A 23,739-nucleotide genomic window follows, 5' to 3' on the forward strand; every position below is an offset into this window, starting at 1 on the left:
CCCTGCCGACTGGGATGGAGGTGAGTCTGTTCCAGTGTATTGTAGGCTGTAACAGTGTGGAGAGCAAACCTGCTGTTTCTCCATGGGAAGAGCAGTGATCCAGGGGATGAAACTGAGGTTTGAATGACACTGCTAAAAGATGTCTAATTGCCAGCTGCATGCCTGGGCATGCTTTTTGGTGGCTGTCACTCTCTTTCTTTAAGGTGCTACATACAGCATGAGGGTTACAGGTGGCTCTGGAGACCTTATTTCCACCTTTTTTTTCTGAACTACATTGTCTTTTAACAGCTCAGGGCAAATTTCCATTAAGGTATCTGCTCTGTGCTGGCAGATTCTTGGAACATGCCCAGGAAAGTCAGCCATTTGCAAGAAATAATATTTGAAAGAAAGTACATTGTTTGAGACAGACATAGGTTTAAAGAGACTGCCTCTCTGAAGCATTCCTCTGTATCTTTTGAAATAGTGATGTGAAACTTGGCAGTTTTGTGTGTGTCATGGATGGAGCATTATGATACGTTGTGGGGGAGGTAGAGAACAATCTACATTTGGCTGATTCAGAAGCTTCTGAAAAGCCTCATGCACTAATCATGCTAAAAAACTTATTATTTCGGTAGATGTGTTCTCCAGAGTGCCTGTACAAAGCAGATTCCTCCCTGGGGCTGCAGGAATGAGCTAGGAAAAAGGTCTTACCTGAAACTTCTTATGCTGGCAGTTGTGATCTGCTCTGTGCCCTGTGCAGCACTGAAGAATGGGGCACTCGCCATGTTGTGTTCATAATAGTTTTCCTTGCCCTGGGTGTTCAGGCCTTCCTGGGAGAGGAAGGAGTTGGACTCCAAGAGCAACAGGAAGCAAGATGATGTAGGGATGGGCAGTGGAGGGAACCAATTACAATCCTGCCATTCCTCCAGAGTTCCAAAAATAATGTGGTTATCCTCAAAATAGATAAATGATAGGTAAGTGGTTATGCTTAGTGTCAGCTTAGTTTGTTCTTCCTGGTTCTGACCCATGAAGGTATGCAGATTGGCAGGGGGGACATGTTTTTAGGACATCCTTACCTGGAAAGGTTTATATTTCTAGGGTTTTTACCTACTCAAGTGTATGTTGCCTGGGTCTAGTCTGGAATATGACAGGAAGACAAGAGGAAGGATATTATTTTTCTCACTTTCTGCCTTGTCTTGAAGCTTCCTCCCAGGTCTGTGACAGGTCATGCCATTTTGATGCTTATTAAACCATTGGGTGTCATTGTTCTTCCTTCACTGAAGTTCGTTCATGTTTCTGTGATATCTACGTTCCAAAAGAAAATGCACAAAGTGAGAAAAATGGTAGATTAAAATGGCTGATCAATGCTGTGTCTAATCTTGACAGCAGATCTCTAGGTTTCTTTCACTGTTCTCTTGATCTCCAGTATCCTGCTACTGTTCCCCCTCCACTTGGCAGACTCAGTGTGCCAGCTGCCTTACAACTGGCTGTGGACAGTTGTGCCAGGGGACTGTATTGACACCAAGAAGCTCAATTCTAACTTTGACCAGAAGCACTATATTTAAAACTTAATTGAAAATCTAGTATGAATTAGTGTGTTACCTTGTGCCTAGCCCTTGGCTAATAACAACAACAACAAAATATTCTGCAAGCAAAGTACTAATCTGACAAGAGCATGGGAGGATAGAGCTGAGTTCATGTAGCCTCATTTTTTTAATTCTGTTTGAACTGACCCTGTGAAGAAGAGAGAGCTTTTTAAAAATAAGCATTGCTTTCACCAGGATAGAGATTGCACGTGTGTTCTAGAGAGAAAATAGCAAGAGGAAGTTGGCAAAATAGTGTGTGAGAATGGGGAACAGATTAAATGAGAATTTAAGAAAAAGAAAGTGATACCAAGTACCAGGCGCAGGATACTGATAGGATAATGACAAAATAACCAGGATCAGGGTCCATTTGTTTAATCTTCATTCAACCACTGATAAACAGCTTGCTCAGAGACAGCTTGTGCTGCCTTTGTTAAATCCTCGATGAACTTACCTCTCTTTCATTTCCCGCAGACAGCCAACTGTTGCCTGGGAATAACTTCACGAATGAATGCAACATTCCTGGAAACTTCATGTGCAGCAATGGACGCTGTATCCCAGGAACCTGGCAGTGTGATGGGCTGCCAGACTGCTTTGATGACAGTGATGAGAAGGAATGCCGTAAGTGACCCTGGCTGTGACCTTATCATGCTTTTAAACACAGGGCTTGGCTAACTGGTGTTACTGCTGTGTTCTGTGTAAGAGAAGAAACAAAGCTGCTGCCACTTTCCTCATTTGGATCTTGCTGGGAAAAAACACTCAGGCTTTAGTGTTTCAGGTCTTTAATGTTCTTCAATGTCCAGTTTTAATACAGCACTTGGGGAGGTACCTTAACTGATGGATAAATTGAGATGGACTTGACTTAAAATTCTCCATGATGCTTTGTGATTTTTAGGTATCTTGTATGTACTGCTTCAGCACACTGGTGTAGTGCTGTAAGTTGACCTTTACTACCATCAAACCTAGTTCCTTCCATTTCAAAATTGTTGACTGTATCCTGTGATTTTTGTTATCTCCAATCAAAATACAATTCTTAACTCTATGAACTTTAGCAATAACTTTCTAAAAAGTGGGCTAAATTAATTTGCTAATTGGTGTTTGTAAGTTTTAATCCTTCCTAAAGAACTTCTAGTTCTAGAGAGCTAAAAAAGTCTGATCTGGTTCTTGTCCATGAGTTCATCTTTTTCTTAGTATTAAGCTAGATTTGGTTGATGTTACCCCCCACAACATGAAAATTTCTAGCCTACATGTGTTAACCAGACAGGAAAATTATGCTGTAGCATAGTGCTGTGATTTGAAATCCATTTGAGAGTGAAAAAAATCATATTTCATGTGATTCTAGAGCAACTGAGAAATTTCTGTAACATTACTGGTTTTCATGTAGCAAATGGGGTTTCTCTATGTGTATACTTTACAGAGGTTTTCATTACACTTAAACTGAATTTATAATAAGCTTACCTTTCCCAGGACATTTCCAAGACAGCATTAGCTTTGCTGATAGAGCAGAAGGAAAAAAGAATAGCTTCTTTCAAATTACCTGACTGGAAATACTTGAATTGTTAAATGCTCTTGCTTTTTAAAACTTAATTCCTCTTCTTTAACCCCAGTAATCCATCCCTTTTAAATAATGGGGCCTAAATACCTGTGCTGTGTAAATCTCCATATATAGTTTTCCTTTAGGTCAGTGAGCTTTGCTCACTTTCTAAAGAATTAAAACTATCTGTATAAAGTATCTAATGCTTTGCAGTCTTTGTAAGGCATCAGGCTTGTGTTGTGTCACTGAAGACAGGTTAATTTTATTTTTTTTCACACTTAAATGTTGACATTAAAGGGTAGGCCTATTGCAAGGATTGATCAGTGTCATGCATATCTGTTTAAACCCTAGCAGAAAATTATATCACTGGGAGCTTTGGCAAGAATAAAAATATCTAAAGTTCAACCTGTACCTTTCAGTGAGATGTTCCTGATGACAACAGCTGTGTGACTCAGGTTCCTCATTACTTGGCTCCTGAATAGACTGCTGGCATGACTTTTGGTGTGCTGCTTCTACTTTTTAAAACAAACTGAATGACAGTACTTCTTTGTATTTATAGGATACACACCAGGAGTTTCTGTGTCTCTAAGAATGTTGTAGTTGTATCAAATTTTTTCATTTGATACAATTAGATGATGTTTACGAAGATTTTCTTAATGAAGGCTGGACTGGGTATTTACTCAAGAATCAGTAAAAAGAAAATATGCTTTATGACTCTCTGTTCAAAAATTTCTTTACCAAAATCAGTTGGGTCTGGTGAATTTCGGACAGTAATAAACATAGTAACTGACAATAAAGTATAAATAGCTGTAAAATGGCAGTTCATAAAAGCTGTTCTTGTCACCACAGACTCAAATAAACCTCAGTGATGTAGGCTATGCTGCAGCTTTGAATTTTAAGTTGCTGCAGAACTGTCCTTCCTGGGTTTTTTTCAAATACTTTTATCCGGCTTGACTGGCTGACAGTTTCCTGGATGAGCAATCTTTTGATCCTGCACAAATTGATGGAGATAATTAGACTGTTCTTTCCTCTTGCCATACATCTATCTGCTATTGGATCACCCTCACAAATGTAAAACTAGCATACAAAAGAGGCTTGCAGGGAGAGCAGTCGATGTGAATCCTCTGCTGGCCTGCTGTTAACAGGTCAGATAAGCCAAAACAGAATGCAGACAGTGCTCATTTGAATCTCCACATTTGTAGTGTTTCCGACTAGTCTTTTACATTATAAAATAATCAGAAGTTGGATGGGCTTATACAGACCAAATCTGGTGTTAGATTTGTTCCTAGCTCAGAGATAAGGCATTGAAAAGCAGCCTTATAGGTGTATATATATTTTTTTCATCATTTTAGTCTACAGTTTGTTACTTTCCTTCTATCAGAACAGGGCTCTCCTTCCTAAAACTTACCTTGCAGCAAAATTAGAGTTCTTTGTTTTCTGCTGTGATTTTGCTTTGCAGTAGCTGAGCTGTTGATGGTGAGCACAAAGCCATAGGAGTTGCATTAGCAGCATGAGATGGCTGAGTTCCCAGTGTGTTACTACTCACAGCTGTACTTTAAGCTGCTTTGTCTGTGATTCCTCATCAAGTAACTATTTCACACTGAAAAGTGTTAACCTTGCTTAAAAATGTCTGTGAGTAGGAGCTTGGTTACAGGGTTCATTTGTTGTGAAGATGAGTATGCTGTCTTGTGGCATGACCGTGAGGAAGGAGTCATGCATACATGTGTGGTTATGTGTAAAGTCTTTCTCTTCTGATTTGTCTTACAGTTGAATGTGGATGTCCAACAATATTTTATCAATTCTGTTGCTCTAGCATCTCATCCTGTCTGTCCCCCTTTAAACAGGAAAACTTTGAACTCTGGGTCTGGTTCTGGATTTTTGTGGCCAGCAAGTGGAAAAGTGATGGTCTGTGTGAGGAGGAAATAAGATGCCAAGCAGAATTACCTGCACATTGTCCATTCATGTCTTAACTCTTCCCTCTCTTCCTTTTGTCCCTCTTTTGTCTCTTCCTCAGGACCATCTCTGTTAACCATGTCACTTTGCTTATGGCCTTTCCTTCATCTCCCACACTTGCCAGAACCCACACACCCACATACCATCTGTCATCTTCCGTGCTTCCTCTGTGCCCTTACCTGTTGCCTTAACGCGTCCCATGCCAGCTGTCCTTGTGCTGTTTAGTGCTCAGAACATTTCTCATACTCTTACCTTCTCCAGTGGTGATGTGATGACTGAAAAATGTTACCTGGTTTTATCTGGGGAGAAAGGTTGAGGAAAAGCATGGAAGGGAGGAATAAGCTGAGACAGTGACTTCTCATTGTAGTACATAAGAACTACTTCTTGAAGAACAACCTTGCTTTGTTTCTTCCTCCAAGCAGCTAATTGAGCTTGAAAAGGATTAATTTACCATATCAATGTGAATGTTTTGTGAGTACTTCCAGTTCTCTGTAGTTTGAGTAAACTGCTGTCATCAGTGTATCTCCCAGTGGAGAACTGTTTGTAGTTCATTCCCATCTTTTGGTTCTCATCAACTGGATTGCTCCTCCGCCTGTTGTCCAGTATCTGTCATGCACATTTCTTTCAAGTGTTGCTATTATTACTGCATTTCATCTAGGTAGATGATTTGTAAAGGAAGCTGAGGCTCTTCTTCCCAAATGCAGAATCTTTACCAACAGGACTTTCCCATGAAGCTTGGAGGGATTGATTGCTCAGATCTGAAATCCTCCTCTGGTTGCATACCAGGCTTTATAGATACCTGGTGTTAGTGCTTGCCCTGGTCAGGTTGGGAGCTGCATGCTGTCAGCACTCAGTTCTTTCTGTTATCAGGAATGGAAGATATAAAATTTTGCAAAATAAAGAGCCTGAATTGAAGGAGCCTAGAAATGTGTGCTTGCATGTTTTGAAACATTTTGAAGTAAATGGATTATCTCTAGTGCTGACTTTTATACCTACCTGCTGACCTGTTCCTTTGGAGCCAAGACCTATGTCTTGGTCTTGGAAGGATTCTCATCTTGAGATTTAAGAGTGCATTAGTATTCTTAGTTAAGCTCATAATTTACTCTGTCATCTCTGTTTCCTCTTTCCTTTGCCTCTTTGTACATCTTTGTATTAGATTATTACAGAGAGAACATTGTGAACACAGAATGGCTTTTGTCACTAATGAGCAGCAGCTAGTGGGGAGATGGCATGTGCTGCCTTTGTCAGCTAACGAGCAGCAGATGGTGGGGATTCAGAGCATGGCACATCATCCACGCTAAGTGCCTGGCATGACAGCAGCCAGAATTAGAGACATACCAAATACCCAGGAGTCTAGATTTCCCTTTGTCGCTCTTCTGAGACATGCCAAATTTGTATGTTTAGCTATGAGCAAATAGTGGCACACAGTGAAGCAGTGACTATCTGTGTTAATCCAAGGGCTGAAGAGTGTAAGCTGTGGGCTAGAAGAAAACTGTGTGCAAGGATAGCCTCGGGGCAGTGTGTTCTCACGTTCGAAACCTCCTCCTCCGTCTCACTTGTTTGTGTTTCCAGTTGGCGCTGTTGCTCATTCAACACAAACATAAAGGTAAAGCAGGGTTCTGAGTCAATACTAAAAGCTGTGACTGGGTTGTGTAGATGTCTGAACAATGGAGTATCATCCATGCTTGTAAGGATGTGCTGCCAATGCACTCCTGGGCTGGCTAGCAAGAGCAGGTCTGTAGGAACATCCGGAATTGTGGTAATAGAAAGCTCATTTCATCACCAGCAATCCGTTGTCATCAAACCTTGATCTCTGATCGTCCTTCAGACAGAGCAAGTCTCCTCCATGGGGGAGAATGTCTTTATTAAATGAAGTGCTGCATGAAAATGGTCCATTATAATTAGGATTCCCCAGACAGGTATTGAAGCCACCTGCCAAGCAGGCTTCCGCTAAAGGTCAGTTCTGTCTCTTTGCCTGAGACACATGTGCTTGCAGGGAACCCAGTGCAATCAGAACTGAAGGTTTTGTAATACCTGCAGTCCTGGGTTGCGCTCAGCATGGTGTGGTGAGCCAAGCTTTTCTGCAGTTTCACAGCAGCAGGCTAACTCTCAAGGTCCTCAACGCTGTGACTTGTATTTGGGCAATCTGAGAAACCAGTTTAATCCAAGTGTCCAGTAGATCTGGTAAGAACATTGCCATTTGTGTCAGGAAATTTAAGCCCTTGGCACCCCTGCTGAAGCCAGGGTCTGGTGACACTGTAGGAACTTCCACACCTGGTAGGCTGCATGCCAAAGTGAAAGGATGAAGGTGGGAGGTGGGAATGTGTTCTGGTTACACTTGTGGCCGTTCTTCTGTTTCTGGTTTTGCAAGAATGCAGAAGCATTTTTAACTGTCTTTGTCAGGTAAGTAGAATAACATTTGAGATAGTCCTATAATTACTTGTTAATTGCTGATATGTTAGCACATTAATCTTTGATTTCATCTTCTCTTGTATGTCTCTTAACTCTGTTCTCGCTTTTACCCTGTAAAGTTGGAAGTGTGTGTTTATGTATAGTAAACATGACCTATTTTGTCACATTCCATTCTTTGTCTGTCTTTTCTATGTTGAGTATGTTTGCATTTCCATTTAATCTATCTAAATGCACACAGGATTTTGTATACATGCTTTATAGTCTCAGAAGATTTTATAGATCAGGTGTCATTGGGGTGTGGGTGGGAGATGTGGCACAAGTAAGCTTGCATCATTCAAAGTGTTTGTGTCTGCACGCTTGCTCTAAATCTTCATTGTCTCTGGGCTGGTGAGGATTTAAACTGGATTAGCAGTATATTGTAGTTTGAAAGTGCAGCACATAGTAACCAATTTGAAGTTTCCCCGAGGTTTGCTGTGCCTTATTTTCCTTGTTTTTTGCATCTCCAATATGAAGCTTTCTTACCAGACAAGTGTTTACTGCTCCCTCTGGTGTTCACTTGCAACAGGTGTTGGAGCTCCCTACGCTGAGGAGCAGCGAGGCTACGGGTTAGTAATGATCAGCTACACATGGCCCTGGGGGAGAGAGAGTCTTTTCACAGGATTGCCAAATGAAACCCACGCTCTGCAATTAGTAGCCCGGGTTTCCTAGATCATGTGAAGAATATTTTACTGTGCACAAAACCCTTTCATTTGGGAAACTGAAACTCTTGGAGAACAAAAGCAGATTAGTTAGGTTTTTTTCAGGTGAATTTTAACTGACTTAATTGCATTCAGTTTCTACAAAAGAGGTATTTTTTTAACAACTGCATCTGAGGGCTGGAAAGTGTTTGAAAAAGAAATAAAAAATCCCACTGTAACCAAAGTCAAGTCTGAGGAACTTTGTCTGTCATTGGAGAAGCTCTTGAGTGCAAGAACTCCTACACTTGTTGGCACAGGCTGCAGAAGAAGGGGGTTTGAGTGGGGGCTGCAACAGCTTCAAAGCCATGTCATATGCTTGGAAGCCTCAAATGAGGACTGTCACACTGCCTTGTCCTGCCCTCTTTGATGCAGGGTATATTTCAGGTGGTGGCCTTTAGATTTGTTGCTGTTTGCTGCTTAAAAAAAACCAAAACAAACAAATAATTTTGGAGTTTGCCCTCAATCAAGAGCACGCTTTGAGTCTGCTCTACAGGAAGTTCGCAAGTTGATAGACTAAGGCACATTATGTGTGCTTTTCCCTTTGTAAGTCCCAAAATTACAATAGAGGCAAAAGCAAAATTTATTACTAAATGGTCATTACTAACAACTCAAATCATTCTGGTGACAGTCTGAATTTAGATGTGTGTCCTCACCTTGGTAAGGTTTGCTCCGAGAGCAGTCAAAATCATGACTTCCACGCTGCTAAGAATAAGTAACCAGCTTTAATAACTACTTTTTAAGACAGAGAAAAAAAATCTTGTAAAGATAATGAGTGCTACAATCTTTATAAGATATTTAATAAGTGCTTATTATGACAGTGCAGTTATTACAGCTGAAGACATTTTGCTTGGATTTAACCACTTAGCAGGGTCAGTCTAATGAATGGCTTTCATGTACAGGAACAAAGGGCACAAAGTAACTCTGGCTCCTATCCTTTTAAATACTAGGCTTTCAGTTCGACAAGCAGGGCTCTGTGCACTGAAGAATGAGATGTGGTATTTTGCTAGAAAAGAAAATAAAAATGTCTGCCTCATTCAGAAGGGATTGTCTAAACCAGTTGAGATCTAGAAATACAGCAGTGGGCCAGGACTTGGGCAGGACTAATCCTACCCATCAGTAAAGACTTCTGACTTTGAATTAATATTCAGTAGCCCCAGAAAATTATGCTTAAAGCATCAGTTAAAGCCAGGTGTAGACTAAGAGTAATTCTACAGAAGATGAGGGACAGGGTGATATTTAGAAGAGATGCTTTTAGATTCCTGGGATTAAGATCCAGCATTGCATACCTGCAACATGTTTTTGGACTACCCCATCACATATAAAGTTGAAGGCATCTCAGCTGCTGCAGTCTGTAGCTGCTAGCCAGGTGTATCTTTTGGCTTTGAGAAGTTACCGTTGCTGATAAGCTCTATTCTGTCTTGCTAGTGAACAGCTTACAGGCAGTGTGAGCTAAATAGCTCTGAAGTGGTCTTGTATCAAAGCTCACTATATTTTAGAGAAGATAAGTATTCATTTGTTTCTTATTTGCAAGTAAGATTTTAGTGACCTGGCACATAAAAAAAAAACTAAGTAAACTCAAAAAATATTAAAAGGGGAACTCCAGCATTGAAATCACTTTTTCATGTCTGAGGATTTTGTTACAACCTTATGATTGTAACACAATTCAAAAGTATTATAGCTGAACTTGTAGTCTTCAGTTCATCAAACCTCTGTCTCCTACTTTGGGAAGTGTGGAGTGTCTGTGATAAGGCTCAAAGTACTTACCAGAGAGTTAGGTGGCTGTGAACTTTGGCCATTGTCTGTGTGTAGTTGTGGAGGTGACGACAAGCCTCTGCTGCAAATGGATGTGTACCAAGACAGACAAATGGTTGAAACAAACTAGACATAGCCCGAACCCTAAGAATAAGGCTAATCCTTGGTGAGGGCTACAAGGTGCATGGGGGTGAGGCTGGTGCCAAGCAGAAAGGTGGGGAGGGAGCCATTTTTTGGCAGTTCTGTGTTCTCCTTGGGATACCTTGTGCAGCTGCAGTGTGCCTGGAGCTCTGGGCTTTGTGGTTTTCAAAACCCTAACCCTAGGCCGTAAATGCAGCCTTGGGCCTTGACTGGTTCCAAGGAAAAAGCTATGGGGGAAGCCATGTTGTGGGAGTTTTGTGTTCCCATTGAGATGCCTTTTGCAGCTGCGGTGTGCATGGAGCTCTGGTCTTTCAGGTTTAAAAAACCCTAACCCTAGGCGTAACCCTAACCCTAAGCAGAGCAGCAAAAGTAGCCTAGCTGTCAAATACTGACTGATTTTAAGTGTTCTGTAATCCCCTGTGAGCATAATGGAGGTTGATACTGGCATAACGAACATGGTAAATGATAAATACATTAATATAAAATCAATACGTTAAAATACTTAGTAGAAGTGCAGGAGATGGAATATACCATAGGTCTGAGCTGTGCTAGCATGTATGTGAAAGGTTGAAGTGTGAGGCTTGTGGCATTTTTTCAGTGTGATCTGGGAGTTTGACTTTCCTTGTAAACAGTACTAACAGTCTACCTTTGTGGTGCCCTGGTTTACTCTACATCTCCATCTAGTGCATTTTAAATGCTTCCAAAGGAAACAGGAGGAGTCACAGAATCTCAGTGTCATGAAATGATTGGAATTGTAAGGGGTTTCTGAAGGTCATAGTCAAACTCCTCTGCTAAAGCAGGTTCACCTGCAGCCAATTGCACAGGATCATGTTCACGTGGCTTTTTAATATCTCCAGAGGAGGAGACTCTAGAACTTCTCTGAGCAGCACTAGCTCTGGACAGAATCCTCCCAACTCAGCCTCACCAAGGCAAGGTAGAGTTGCATTGGCTTTCATCCAGTGCTCAGGTACCTCTCTTGTTCTTCATGATCTTTCAGAGGTGATAGAGAATGGCTTAGCAGTAGCATCTTTTGGTGCATGTCAGTGCATCCCATTGGGGCCCATGGATTTGTGGGTGTCAAGTTTGCCTGATCTCTTACCTGTTCTTCCTCAGCCAAGGGAAAACCAGACTTTCTCTCTTGCCTCCATGGTTTAGGATTCCCAAGGGTTGCACTTAGCAAAGACTGAGGCAAAGAAGGCATTCAGTATCTCAGCCTTCTCTGTGTTCTTTCTCACCAGGGCACCCACCTAATTCCCGAATGGGTGGAACCAAATTTTCCATTCTCTTCCTTTTGCTATTGATGTTCTTGAAGAAGCCCTTCCTGGTGTCCTTGACATTCATTGCCCATTAATTCTAAATGGACCTCAGCTCTTCTTATAGCTTTCCCTGTCTACTCTGACAGTATTCCTGTGTTCCTCCCAAGTGACTGGTCCCTTTTTCCACATTGGATGCTATTTCTTTTTGTTTGAGGTTTGCCAGAAGCTCCTTGCTTATTCATGCAGGTCTTTTGTCCTCTTCACTTGATTTCTTACTCATAGGGATGCACCTGCCCCCTTTGGTGCATCCCTATGAAAAAGAAATTAAACAATCTGGAGGTTGGAGGAAGCACTACTTGAGTATTAACCAGTTCTCTTGGACCTTCCTACCTTCTAGGGCCAAAACTTACAGGATTCTCCTCCAGGTTCCTTTGGCCTTGTGAAAGCCAAAGTTAGCTCTCATGTAGTCCAGGCTGTAATTCCAGTTACTGCCCGGCTTCCTTCACTCAGGATCTTGAATTCCACCATCTCATGGTCGCTGCAGTTAAGGCTGCCCCCAGTCTTCACATCCCCAGCCAGTGCTTCCTTGTTTGTCAGTACAAGGTCCAGCAGCACACCTCTTGTCAATGGCTCCTCCACCACTTGTGTCAAAACGTTACCATCAGTGCTCTGCAGGGGCCTCCTGAGCTCCTGTCTGCCCACGAGTTGTTTCTCCAGCAGAGATCAGAGTGGCTGAAGTTCCCCGTGAGCGCCAGAGCCTGTGGCTGTGAGGCTCCTTCCAGCTGACTGGAGAATTCCTCTTTGACTTCCCCTTCCTGACAGGGTGGCCTATAACAAATACCCACAGAAGTGTCACCCATGTTGGCCCTTACGTGTTGACTTCTCACCTGTAAGCCCTTTCTGGTTCTTCACCCAGCCCGAGGCAGAGCTCGATACATCCCAGTTGCTCTGTCACATAAAGAGCAGTTCCACCACCTCACATTGCTGGCCTGTCTTTCCTAAACAGGATGTAGCCATCCATGACAGCGTTCCAGTCATGTGAGCTATCCCACCATGTCTCTGTAACTGCAGAGAATGTGCACACAGATCTCTAATTCTGCCTAGTTTTCCCCTGTGCTGTGTGTTGGTGTACAGGCATTTCAGAGAGGTAATGGTTCCTGCAGTTTTTCCTGGAGGAAGGGATGCAGGAAGATCCACCAAAGCCATGGACACCTTTGAGATGATTTTCCTTCTGGATCTCATCTTGGTAGTCAGATCAGGAACATTTGTTGTTGCTGTGGTTGGCCTGGCTTCCCAGCCAACCCACAGCATTCCCCAGCTGGATATGATGTAGTGAATGTTACCTTTGGACCTCACACCCTGAGTCCTTCAGTTTAATGCCTGCTCACTGAGTTGGCCAGTCTTTGCCAAAGATCCCCTTGCCTCTTCTAAACAGGTGGATCCCTTACAGGATGATAAATAGGTGTGGATATTCTCAGTTTGGCTGAAGAAAGAATAGAGATAATTTCTCAGAGGCCGAGCTTGGGGAACTTACAGGAAAGAATAAAAACAATTATTATCTCTCTTTCTGTAACCGTTGTTTAGAGATATGATTCTCCAGAGTGTGCAATTCATAGTTCACCAGTAGTGTGAGAGAAGATTCCTAAAGGCTAATCAGGTCTTAAGTCCACCATTGTTTCTTTAAGAACTATAGATTTTTAATAATTGTCTTTTAATGCTTTCTGATGATGGAGTCTCTGTATCACCTTTGTCTGTACCCAATACCCCTTCAGTGATAAATAGGCATTATTTTTTATATTGACAACTTCTGGTAAGGGAGTGTGTTAGTATATGGAAGGAGAAAATCTAACAGCGGGGCTTGAACTTAGGAAGAGAGAAGCATTCTACCAGAATTAGCATCCTGAAAGGGTCATGGCAATGAAATGCTGCTGTCACTAGATTTTGTGTATTAATGTTAATTAGCATTGTCATGAGATAGGATTCCAGCAAACCAGTCTTTAGATGTCTCATTCTTACTTAGAAGCCAGTAATAATTTGTGTAAAAATCTAATGAAATTACCACCTCCTTTTCTAGATAACTAGAATGTATGGCAGAAAGCTAGGAATTTCTCAATGAAGGTAGTTGTATGTTTTGGAAGACCTCTAGACTTCTGGTCGCATCTCAAAATCAATGAGTGCTTTTAAATCTCTTTCTGTGTTTCTTGCTGCTTCCTGTCATCTCCAGGTTGACCTGGAATATTTCTTGCAGGTAGGTAAAGAATGTCAGAATTCTTAAGCAAAGCTGGATATTAAACAATGCATGAAATGAGCATTAGCATTAATTGGGAAGATGCTGTAAGGCAGCTGCTGATCTTTTTGCCACTTACTCAGATGGCTCTTAAACTTGGAATATCAAACTGGAATTATCTCTTGGTTTTACTCATGATTAGGCAACCAAATACTTGGTAGTTATAATAAGATTTGTAATTAAGTGACCATGGTGAATATTTCATTTGAAGCTCAATTACACATGAGTAGGGGCAAGTGCGATAGCTGCTTATGTTTGATAGCTTTTTATGCAGGGAGATCAAAAGGGTTTGTGGTGCTAATTATTTAATCCTCTTGATGGAGGTCAGTAAATAGGCCAGTTGGAGAGCTTGGAATTGGACAGGTTTAACAGTTGGATGGAATCAGTGGCACAACTGAAAGAAAAAGAACAGGTAGGTAGTATCCCAGAATAGAGTGAGGGATTGTAGCCCATCAGGCACACGGTTGTTCCTGAGGAGTACTGCTGCTGAAGTGCCTAAAGGGTGGTGTTCTGTCCTGCCTGTTTGCATCCTGAGTAACTTAACAACTCTGAAACTGTGCTTACTTTGTCCTTTAGTGTGATGTTATTGTTCAGGTTGTTTAGTGAGGAGAACTTCTAAAATACTTCTCTTAGTGAGAAACTGGTTTACTGAATGTCTGAAACCACGGACAAAAGGTTTTTGTCCATGCTCTCCTCTGACATCTCTGCTTTGTGGTGATTTTGAAGGACTAAAACACAGACTCCTAGACCATGAAAGATTATTTTAGGGCCTTACTGTCTGGCAAGAATTAAAGTCCACCGACTCATAGTAACTCAACTCTGAAGTGCTTTCTTTTTTCACTCTTTTAGAAGGAAGCCATATACTCTTCATGGCAGCAGACTCCCTTGGCTTTTTTTGCTTTAGCATTGTTCTTTCTCTCTTACTGTTGACTACAGTGTAAATATTACTCATGTAAGTGGTTGATAGTTTACTATAATGGAGGCAGCCTCTGATGCTTCCTACTGGGCTAATTTCACTACCTAAAAACCCATAAGATTGCTTCCTTTAAAATAAAGCACATTTTAGGCTCTTTTTCTCTATGTTTGCTTTAGCAGTTTAAGAACAGCAACTCTTTGACCTGCCTTGTTAAACAGGGAGCAAAAGCAAGAGTGACCCTAGGGCTTTTTGTAGGTGCAGTGAATGCTCTGCAGTTGGCTGTGTTTTGTATCATAACTCAGTAACTTAAATAGTTGATAGTTTTGAATTGAAGAAGTTCTAACATAGTGGACCGTTGAGTGCATTTTATACTGGCAATATTACTCAAGTGCTAGCTTTTTTATAGATAGGAAAAAGCAAGCAGAGGAAGTGAAACTTCTGTGCTGTTCTGCAAGACAGCCCTGTTCCAGAGCTCTGTGAACCAACAAATGATGCATTTGCCTTCAGTGGCTTTCCCACTGGGAACAGAACTGAAAATACTGTGGGGTCCAAACAGCAGTTAACTGATGCAAAATAACTGTAAGTGTTAACAGGTTGAGGGTTTATAGCAGTTCTTGGGGTGAAAGGAATCAGATCCTGGTGCCATCCAGCTTGTGTTACATGTTGTTGTCAAATCAGTCCTTTGTAAATTAAAGTTGAAACCCTTATCTCCTTCATGTAAAGCCTTTACTGAAATGCTGCATCTCACCACGCATTCATCAAAAGAATCTGGTTTTACAGTACTGTCTGATGTGGCTGTAACATCCCTTACCGAAATTACCCACAACAGAGAGGAGTTTAAGGTGGTTTTTTATCAAAACCAGTGTCAGGAAAACACTGATGGCTGTGCAATAATGCAGCATCTGCACGCAGTGGTTTCTGTCTGGAGAGTTGCTCTTGTCGCATGCAAGTAATCAAGTTTTGATTAGCTGAATAAATCATTATCTGTTGTTGAGTTGAGATGTGTAGCTGTGAAGCAGCATAAAGTTACTTTGCTTGATTGCTACTTGGAGAGGTTCTGAAGCAACAATTTAGTTCAAAGACGCTCAGGTTCTGTGTAGCTTACTTCTGTCTGTACGTTGTATCTGCTGCATTCTGTTTCCTCACTTCAGATTACAAAATAATTGAGAAACATTTTAAAACGGAAATGTTTGTAAAGTTAAAAGAAGGTAAAAGGCATGTCTACTGGCCTTCCTGCTGTGTGCTCTTTGCATGTTGCACATAGTAATTGGTGGCCAGTTCACTATAACTACCTGTGAAATGCTTGAGGTGTAGATAAGCTGGCTGAACGGTAACAGTCATAGAATCACAGAATGGTTTGGTTTGGAAAGGATCTTAAAGATCTTCTAGTTCCAGTCCTCCAGTCCATGTGCAGGGAGACTGTTGTCTCCACCAGATCGCTCAGAACCCCATACAACATGCCCTTGAACACTTCCAGGGGTGAGGGATCTGCAGCTTCTCTGAGCAGCCTGTTCCAGTGCCTCACTGTCCTCACATTAAAGAATTTATTCCTTATATCCAATCTAAATCTACTACTCCCTTTCAGCTTAAGTCCTGTCACCACATGCTCTTGTAAATAGTCTCTCTCCAGCTTTCTTGTAGATCCCCTTCAGCTACAGAAGGGTCAAAGTAAAGTCACCCCAGAGCCTTCTCTTCATCAGGCTGAGCAACCCCAACTCTCTCAGCCTGGTCTCATTGGAGAGGTGCTCCAGCCCTGTGATCCATTCTCTGGCCTCCTTCTAACAGGTCAATGTCCCTCCTGTGCTGAGAACCCCAGAGCTGGATGCAGCACTCCAGGGGTCTCACAAGGACAGGGTAGAGAGGCAGAATGCCCTCCATTGCCCTGCTGGCCACACTGCTTTGGATGCTGCCCAGATGCATTTGACATTCTGGGCCACAGGTGCACATTGCTGGGTCATGTCCAGTCTCATCCTCCAGAATCCCCAAGTCCTTCTTGGCAGGGCTGCTCTCAGTCCATTCACCCTCCAGCCTGTTTTCACATCAGTGTTTTCCTTGATCCAGGTGCAGCACTTTGCACTTGGTCTTGTTAAACTTACAGTTAATACTGTTAATCATACTGTTAATTATAAAATGCATGTGATGTCTTTCCTGCTTTATCTATGTGAAAAAAAAAAATCACCTGCCCATTGCAGATCAGTTGTAACCTTCTAATCAGGTTCCAAGTCATTGTAGCCATGAGTATCAAAATTGCTTTTATTCAAGAGTATTATCTATATACAGGTTTTACACAGGATTGCCAAATCTGATTTCTTTTTCTCTGCTATTGTGCATCTCTGCTGAGAAATAATAAAATGAATTACACTTTTTTAAAAATAGTACAGTTTCACACTTGGGATCCTAAAGATAGCAAAATGTTTTTCTGTTACTGCTGTAGAGCTGTGCCTGCAAACTGTCACATTGTCAGTGGAGTGTACTATTGGTCCTGATGGGAAGTTAGTATTTTTATAGAGCTTTGAAAGTAGAGGGTGGGAGGATTAGGTTCTGTGTAGCATAAGGAGCGACTTCACGCACTCACACGTACAACTGCCAAAATAGTTTTTTTGAACTTAAGCGAAGCAACCTGGAGGGAACATTTGGCAAACTTGTACTGTGGCCAGCAACTCTTTGCCACCATCTTCACCATTTGTTTCATGTTTCAATTTTAAGAGATGAAAAGAGTATTTTAGTGAAAAGCAATTTCTTCCCATGGGTGATGGAGTCATAGGAGGCTCCTCAAGTTCATGGTAGTTCACTGACACTTCTTTTTAAATACCACGGCAGTTCCCTTTTGTGTAATGTAAATTCAGATTCGCGTTAATCTTCCAGTCCTGGGTTGGTTCTGCCATGAGCAGGTAACAAATGAAGAGTGGAACTGGAGTTAATTGATTCTTTCTGACATAGGCTCACAAATTGGTTGAATGGCAGGTTTTTTGAGGTGTATTTTGTACTTGCTGTATTGAATCCAGAGTGACAGTTTTGTAAGTTGCTCTGTGGTTTCTTGCTGTATTTCATCCCTTCCTGTCCAATGTGTGGTCTCTCAGTTTCTTCCTTTCTGGAGACATGGGTTCAAGGGGACTTGCCTGCAAGTTCTTTTAAAAACAACCAACTTCCTCCCTTCCCTTTCCTTTAGCTGGTTGTAATACCTTGGATAAATAAGGTAAAATAATTCACATGTGCCTGTTCATTTTTTCACTGCTCTTCTATCATTTCCAGATATCCCTGTAATTCTTGATTATCCTGAGCCTGTTTCAGCCAAGCGTAGCAGAGAAGAATATAGATTGCAAAGACAGTGCTGTCCTTGAAGGCTTATTGAGGCTGAAATCACTGAAATAGCCAAATAGATAGCTGCTGTTAGATAAATATAAAGCTTCTCACATACAGATCTGCCTGAAAACTCTTAACCTGTGCAGTAGGAGACACAATGATGAGCAAAGGAGAAGAAAACTCTTTTTGTAACAGTCATGTAATGGGAGTTGGAATTGCAGAGGAATGCTGGGATAGTGCAGCACATGACTTGAATGTGCTATAAGCTGTCATGATCCTGGTATATATATCTGTTACTTGTTAGGGTGCCAGAGACCTGGAGAAAATGATAGCCCTTCATGTTTAGAGTATTTCCAGAGATCCTGCAGAATGGGAAGGTGGGTTTCTGCTCTGGAAGAAATTATTGTCCTTTCCATACGAACTTTACGAGCAGTGACCAAAAAGCACTTACTTAAAAACCTTGGAAAAACTATGTCAGGGGACAAGAAGGATGTCAAATTGGAAATCAAGCTGAAATTCTTCAGTGGAGTTCTCCAGAGTCAGGGGACGTGACTTGAACTTAGCCTTTACTGGTTTCTAATTTTTCCTGCATTTGTGTACAGCATATGAAAAATGCATTTTGTGTCTGGAATTGGAACTTGGAAAACTAAGTTCTGTTTGGGAGTGAGACTTCTGTCTAGTAAGCGACTGACTGACTCATGAATCACCTTGGTGGTTGAAATGCTCTTTTATATTCCTAGGGTCTCTAATATAAGTGTGAGTTTGAACTGGGATTGGTTTATATATCACGTCTGTTGCAAATATAGAGAATTGAATTTGAGTTTTGTTTGTTATTTTTTCCTTCCCTCCAGTTAAAAATAAAATCAGTGGACTATATAAAAGGGAAACTTAGAGATAATTTGAAGTGTTTCATTCCTTGTTTGTTTTTGGTCTGTGGTTACTAGTATGTGTTTTTTTATGAACAGTTATTCTAAACCAGAATTTTCTTGTGCTCTGGCTGCTGTCTCTGGAGGAGAAGGAGAAGATAGAAAGATGTCTGGGGATAAAATGTTTAACTAAACATTATATAACTGTCTGAGTAATAACTTATATTAGATAATTGTCCTGAGTGGTTTCTCCCTCTTTTTTCTGGGGAATCTGTATGCTTTCTACAGAAGAAAGAGTTCTTGACTTTGTTGCTGGTCATTCCAGCATGATTTTCTTCCAGGTGTGGCCAAACATTAAATATTACTTATGGCTTTACTGTGGTAGCTCAAGGCAATGTCCCAGTTGTGCTTTGTACCCTTTGGGGCCAGAGCAGCTGCGGATGTTGTGACCTGTGCTTGTCATCCCTGAAACGGGGCTCATGCACAGCTTGCTGCCACTTCTGGCTGCATGCTCACTCTGCTTAGGAATGTGCAGCTTCATGACCTCTTCAGAGGGCCAGAGGCTCTGGTTTTGACAACTCATGGTCTGAAATCTGTCGGGAAGAATAGGCTACAAGAGAAAGAGAATAGTCCATGCTAGAAATGTTGAAAGTAAATAATTTTGAAGCTTTAATTTTTCAAGATTTTCAGAGAGGACAAAAAGCATCATTGAGTATGATTTGACAGAAAGTTAATAGCCTCTGAATTCAGACCCCAAGTGACAAAAGTAAACCTGCTTGGAGAAATGGGATCCGGTAAATGTTAACAGAGCCAAAAGTACAGTTGCTTCCCTCTTTTCTTATTTCTTCTCCTTCTTGAAACTCTTGGAACTTCTTCCTTTTGTCCCGGCTGGAACCATTCTGGCTCAAAATACGTCTCTAAAATAAGTTGTCCAGAAGCACTTGGAGTGTGTTCACTGTAGGGTTTCAGAAAGATGTTAGCTCTTATAGAAAGGAAAACAGCAACAGAAGCACAACATGTGAAACATTGAGCACCTCTTTACGTGCGTGTACTAATTTTACTCTCTTCCAGCAGCATCTTGGCTGGCTTGTTAGTGCATTAATACGGACTGTTTGCTTGGATGATGCTGAATCTGTTGCTGAGGTTGTTTTGCTGCCTTTGTTTAAAGATTTTTGGGGGTATGATGTTGCCTCACACCTCGTGGTTACTGAATTATTTAGCTGTGACCTGTCTGTCTCAGAATTCTAACACAGAAGCTACTCTTTGAAGTTGTGTGAAGAATTGCAGGGATTTCAGATGTCGCTGCTGATGGTTTTCTATGGCCAGAGGTGTGAAGCACAGTGGATACTCCTGGGTAATTTAGAATCTTTTCCTGCAAAGTAATGGCTCATTTTCTTTTCCCCAAGTGGACCTTGGATACTCTTCAGAAAAAGTGGTAGTTGAATATAAGAAATTTAGTGATACATCTTATTTTACTTCATCATAATTACTTCATAATTGAAAACTACTAATAAAATGAAGAAAAACATGTAAGAGAGGAACTGCAAGAATTTGATTTCAGAGGACACTAAAGCAAGTGAGAATTACTGTAGTTGTACTTTAAAACAATTTATATGCATTCTGTTGAGTGATGGAAGAAAGCTTTGCTACAGCTGTACTTAGTAGCTAATCCTGGAAGAGATGATTCCTTCCAAATTAATGCTGTTTACCCCTATTAGATATACTTTTTTTTTGGTCTGTACACTGATAGTCCCTGACCTTGTCCTGGCCTTTTAAACTGTGCAGGTTGGTGTATTCATGTGCCTTAGGGCCCCATGAAAAAACTTGCCTCTTGCTGTGGTACCCAGTCTGTCATAGTTCAAAACCTGTGAGTTGTAAGTCTTAGATTTCATAGATTTGATGTAGGAGTAGGAAACATTTTCTTAAAAGGCCAGCAAGCTCTGAATCTGGCTTCTTTCCTGATGTTCTCCCATCAGTGGTGTTACCACTGCACCATACACACCTTCCTGCAGAGACTGACTTTGCTTTAGAGTGGACTGTCTGAAGTCTTCAGTGTCCTGTCCTGTGGACTATCAAGTCATGAGATTAAAGAAAAAGCAAAAACCATTGTCTTGTAAAATTTGTAAACATTTGTCTTGTAAAATTGCTTTTTTTGTTGAGAGTTGTTTTGTTCTAGGCTGGTGATATGATACTGCAGTACTTAACTGGTGCTTGCCTTGAGCATCATGGTGGAACCATCTGCATTACTATGGCTGAGGGCAGTGTTCTCTTGCTAGAAAAAGTGGCTGTGCAGTAAAGTAAAAAATGTGTAGCACTTGAGATCATAATGAGATTCTGTAATCACGTGTTAAACACATTTTGATGCTATTGTTAGTATTTAATGTTTTATAAATAGCCGTGCTGTGCAGCATGAGATACAGCAGTTGTTTTGCAGCCAGTTTTATATAAATCACGTTGAATAAAGGCAGTGTTATTTGTGTTTGCAGCCTGAAAAATATTTTTATGAGGGTCTCTTTTTGTTTCTTAATCTCACAAAGACACTAATTTGCTTGTAAGGCACCCAACATCAGTGCCAACAGCACTGCATAGAGCACCCTTAACTGTACTGCTACAACAGGATCTCTAACCATTGTAAATTGTTTCCCTCACTTCTGCCCACCTCTGTCTCTTCTCACAGCAAAAGCCAAGTCCAAATGTGGTGCCACGTTCTTCCCCTGCGCCAGCGGGATCCACTGCATCATTGGCCGCTTCCGGTGCAACGGCTTCGAGGACTGTCCCGACGGCAGCGATGAGGAGAACTGCAGTAAGTGGGAGCCTGCTTGCAAGTGAGGGCACTGCTGCTTATTTCAACTAATTGATGCTACTTAGAAAGGAAACATTCAGTAGCCTTCCATTTCTGAGTCAAATATTCTCCCTGTCATTTACGACCCAGACAATCCTTGGTTTTTCACTTCATGAAAATTAGTCTGCCTTTTTTTTTTTTTTTGAGGTCCATCTCAGTCTTGCTTTGTATATAATGCCTGTGTGTTACTCCAAGCCCCTGAAATTAGTTTTAATCTGCATGTTTGCTTTGAACATGTTCTCTGTACTCAGATGTAACTCAGATTGGACAAATATTAAATACAATTTGAATTGTTCCATTTTTATTTGACTATTTCATGTCACTGAAGAATATAATGTATTTAGTCATCAGCACATCTGGGTTTCTCTGTTTATACATGTTCTCAAACAGCAAAAAAGCAAATAATGGTATATTTAGTGAAACGGGTTCTTGGACGGAGAGGCAGATTCTTGAAGCCAGACATGCCTGCCAATGCACAGCAGCAGGGAAGTTGTAGCAGAGAGATGATCTGAAGTACTGCTTGTTTTGGGCTAAACCCTCTGCATGTGGCTACACAGATCCATTTGTATCTGTAAGTCTAGCAGGAATATAGCATAGCAGTAGGGAGACATTATGTTGAATCCAGCAGCTCTGTTGTTACTGTCAAGAGCTGGTAAAAGCATGGGTCTCTAGGTGAAACCTAGCAGCAAAATACTTGCTCATTCTCCTGTCAGAGGCATGCTGAGGTTTTGTTTTCAATGACTTCTAAAGGTCAGGAGGAGGACAACAGACAGCAGCTTTCAGAGATAACAAAAGGGGCAATCTTTAGCGTGATCTGTCACTGTCTGCTTGGGGGAGGACTTGCCTTTCTTGTTAGTGGTTGGTGACCTTCCACAGCATGGACCTCTCAAGGTGGCATCTGTTGTTGTCCTGGAGAGTCTGGTTTGGGCCCTGCAAGGACTGTGTGGCTGTGGCAGGGAGTCAGCATTTCTGTGGCGAAAGTGAAGCCAGAGAAGCATTGAAGGCTAGGGAAATTACTCTGGGTTCCGCTTGAACAAGTGGACTAAAAATAAGATTTGACAAAAGTGCTTTGAATATCCTTAAGCTGGTGGACTGACAAGTGGCAGGTCTCAACTGAAAGTGCACCAGCTTATGGAGTTCATTAGGAATGACAGAATTTCCTGTGAGCTTGTAGTGTGTAGCTCTAATGGGACATTAAAGCTGATGATAACATGCTATTGATCTCCCCATTATTCTATGCCAGTGAGGCACTTGGTGTTTTTTAGCATGTCTAAATGTCTAGTTACTGCTTATGAAGAGAAACAGCCATTTTGGGTCTGAGGTGACCTCAGAAATTAATGTGGTATGCAAGTGTGCAAGAGTTTCAAACCAAAGGAGTTTTAGCATGTTTGTGCTAAACAAGCTCTTGGGGAGCTGGAGAAATTGGGAGTGTTTGTTATTTTTCCTGCAGGTTATATGCAGGGCAGACTTTAAAGTTTCATTTCTTTATTTTTAAAAAACTCTTTAAATGTAGCTTTTACTTTAAAGACAAAAAATGGAAGCCAGTTAGTATTTGGAAATGAATTCCCTTTATTATTGTGGCAGAGAAGCAGTTTGGAGTAGATAGGGCATCTAAGCAGCCTTTTTAAAATTTTCAGTTGGAAAGTTGCATTCTGTTTCAGTCACCCCATTACCAAAAACTGTTTGGAGTTCAGAGAAGAGTACCAAAAAGTATTAAAAGGACAGAGACTGATTTATGAGTAGATATTAAAACCAGCTAAATTATGCATATCTCAGCTAAGTGTTGACTGCATTGAAGGATATGGTTATATATGACAAATATGAAGGGTGCAAACATTGTTCCTTAAAAAGGAGTTGAAATTCAAACAGTGAGAGGCTGAGATTTCAACATTGCTGTTATATCAATTCAAAATAGTGAGGAGAATGGGGAAGAGAATCAGAGGTAAATAAACCACTGCCTGGCAGTTCTCAGACAAAATTGTTGTCTTATAATATGAAACTTCAGCTAAACTGAGCTTTCTGTAATGGGAATCAACAGGCAGTGTTTATGGTAGGCAGTTCTACCCTCCATATGTCTTCAGTGTGAGCAAATGTGGAACAGTGATCATGATTGGTCTCTCATGAAAATGAACAGAAGGCTTATCACAACTGTGGGTGGGCTAAATCTCTGCTAATTGT

General features: G+C 41.3%; 1 protein-coding gene across 2 annotated transcripts in view; it reads left to right on the top strand.

The window, feature by feature from the left end:
• The window catches only part of LDLRAD3 (low density lipoprotein receptor class A domain containing 3), a 107,616-nt gene that overhangs the window by 32,478 nt on the left and 51,399 nt on the right, over nt 1-23,739 (top strand). For both annotated transcript variants that reach the window (XM_059849252.1, XM_059849253.1), the window contains exons 2-3: nt 2,037-2,183; nt 21,397-21,522. In XM_059849252.1, coding sequence (XP_059705235.1) covers nt 2,037-2,183; nt 21,397-21,522 — 273 coding nt within the window. The remainder of the gene's footprint in view (nt 1-2,036; nt 2,184-21,396; nt 21,523-23,739) is intronic.

Source organism: Haemorhous mexicanus, chromosome 6, assembly GCF_027477595.1.
Source record: "Haemorhous mexicanus isolate bHaeMex1 chromosome 6, bHaeMex1.pri, whole genome shotgun sequence".
NCBI classification, from domain to species: Eukaryota; Metazoa; Chordata; class Aves; order Passeriformes; family Fringillidae; genus Haemorhous; species Haemorhous mexicanus.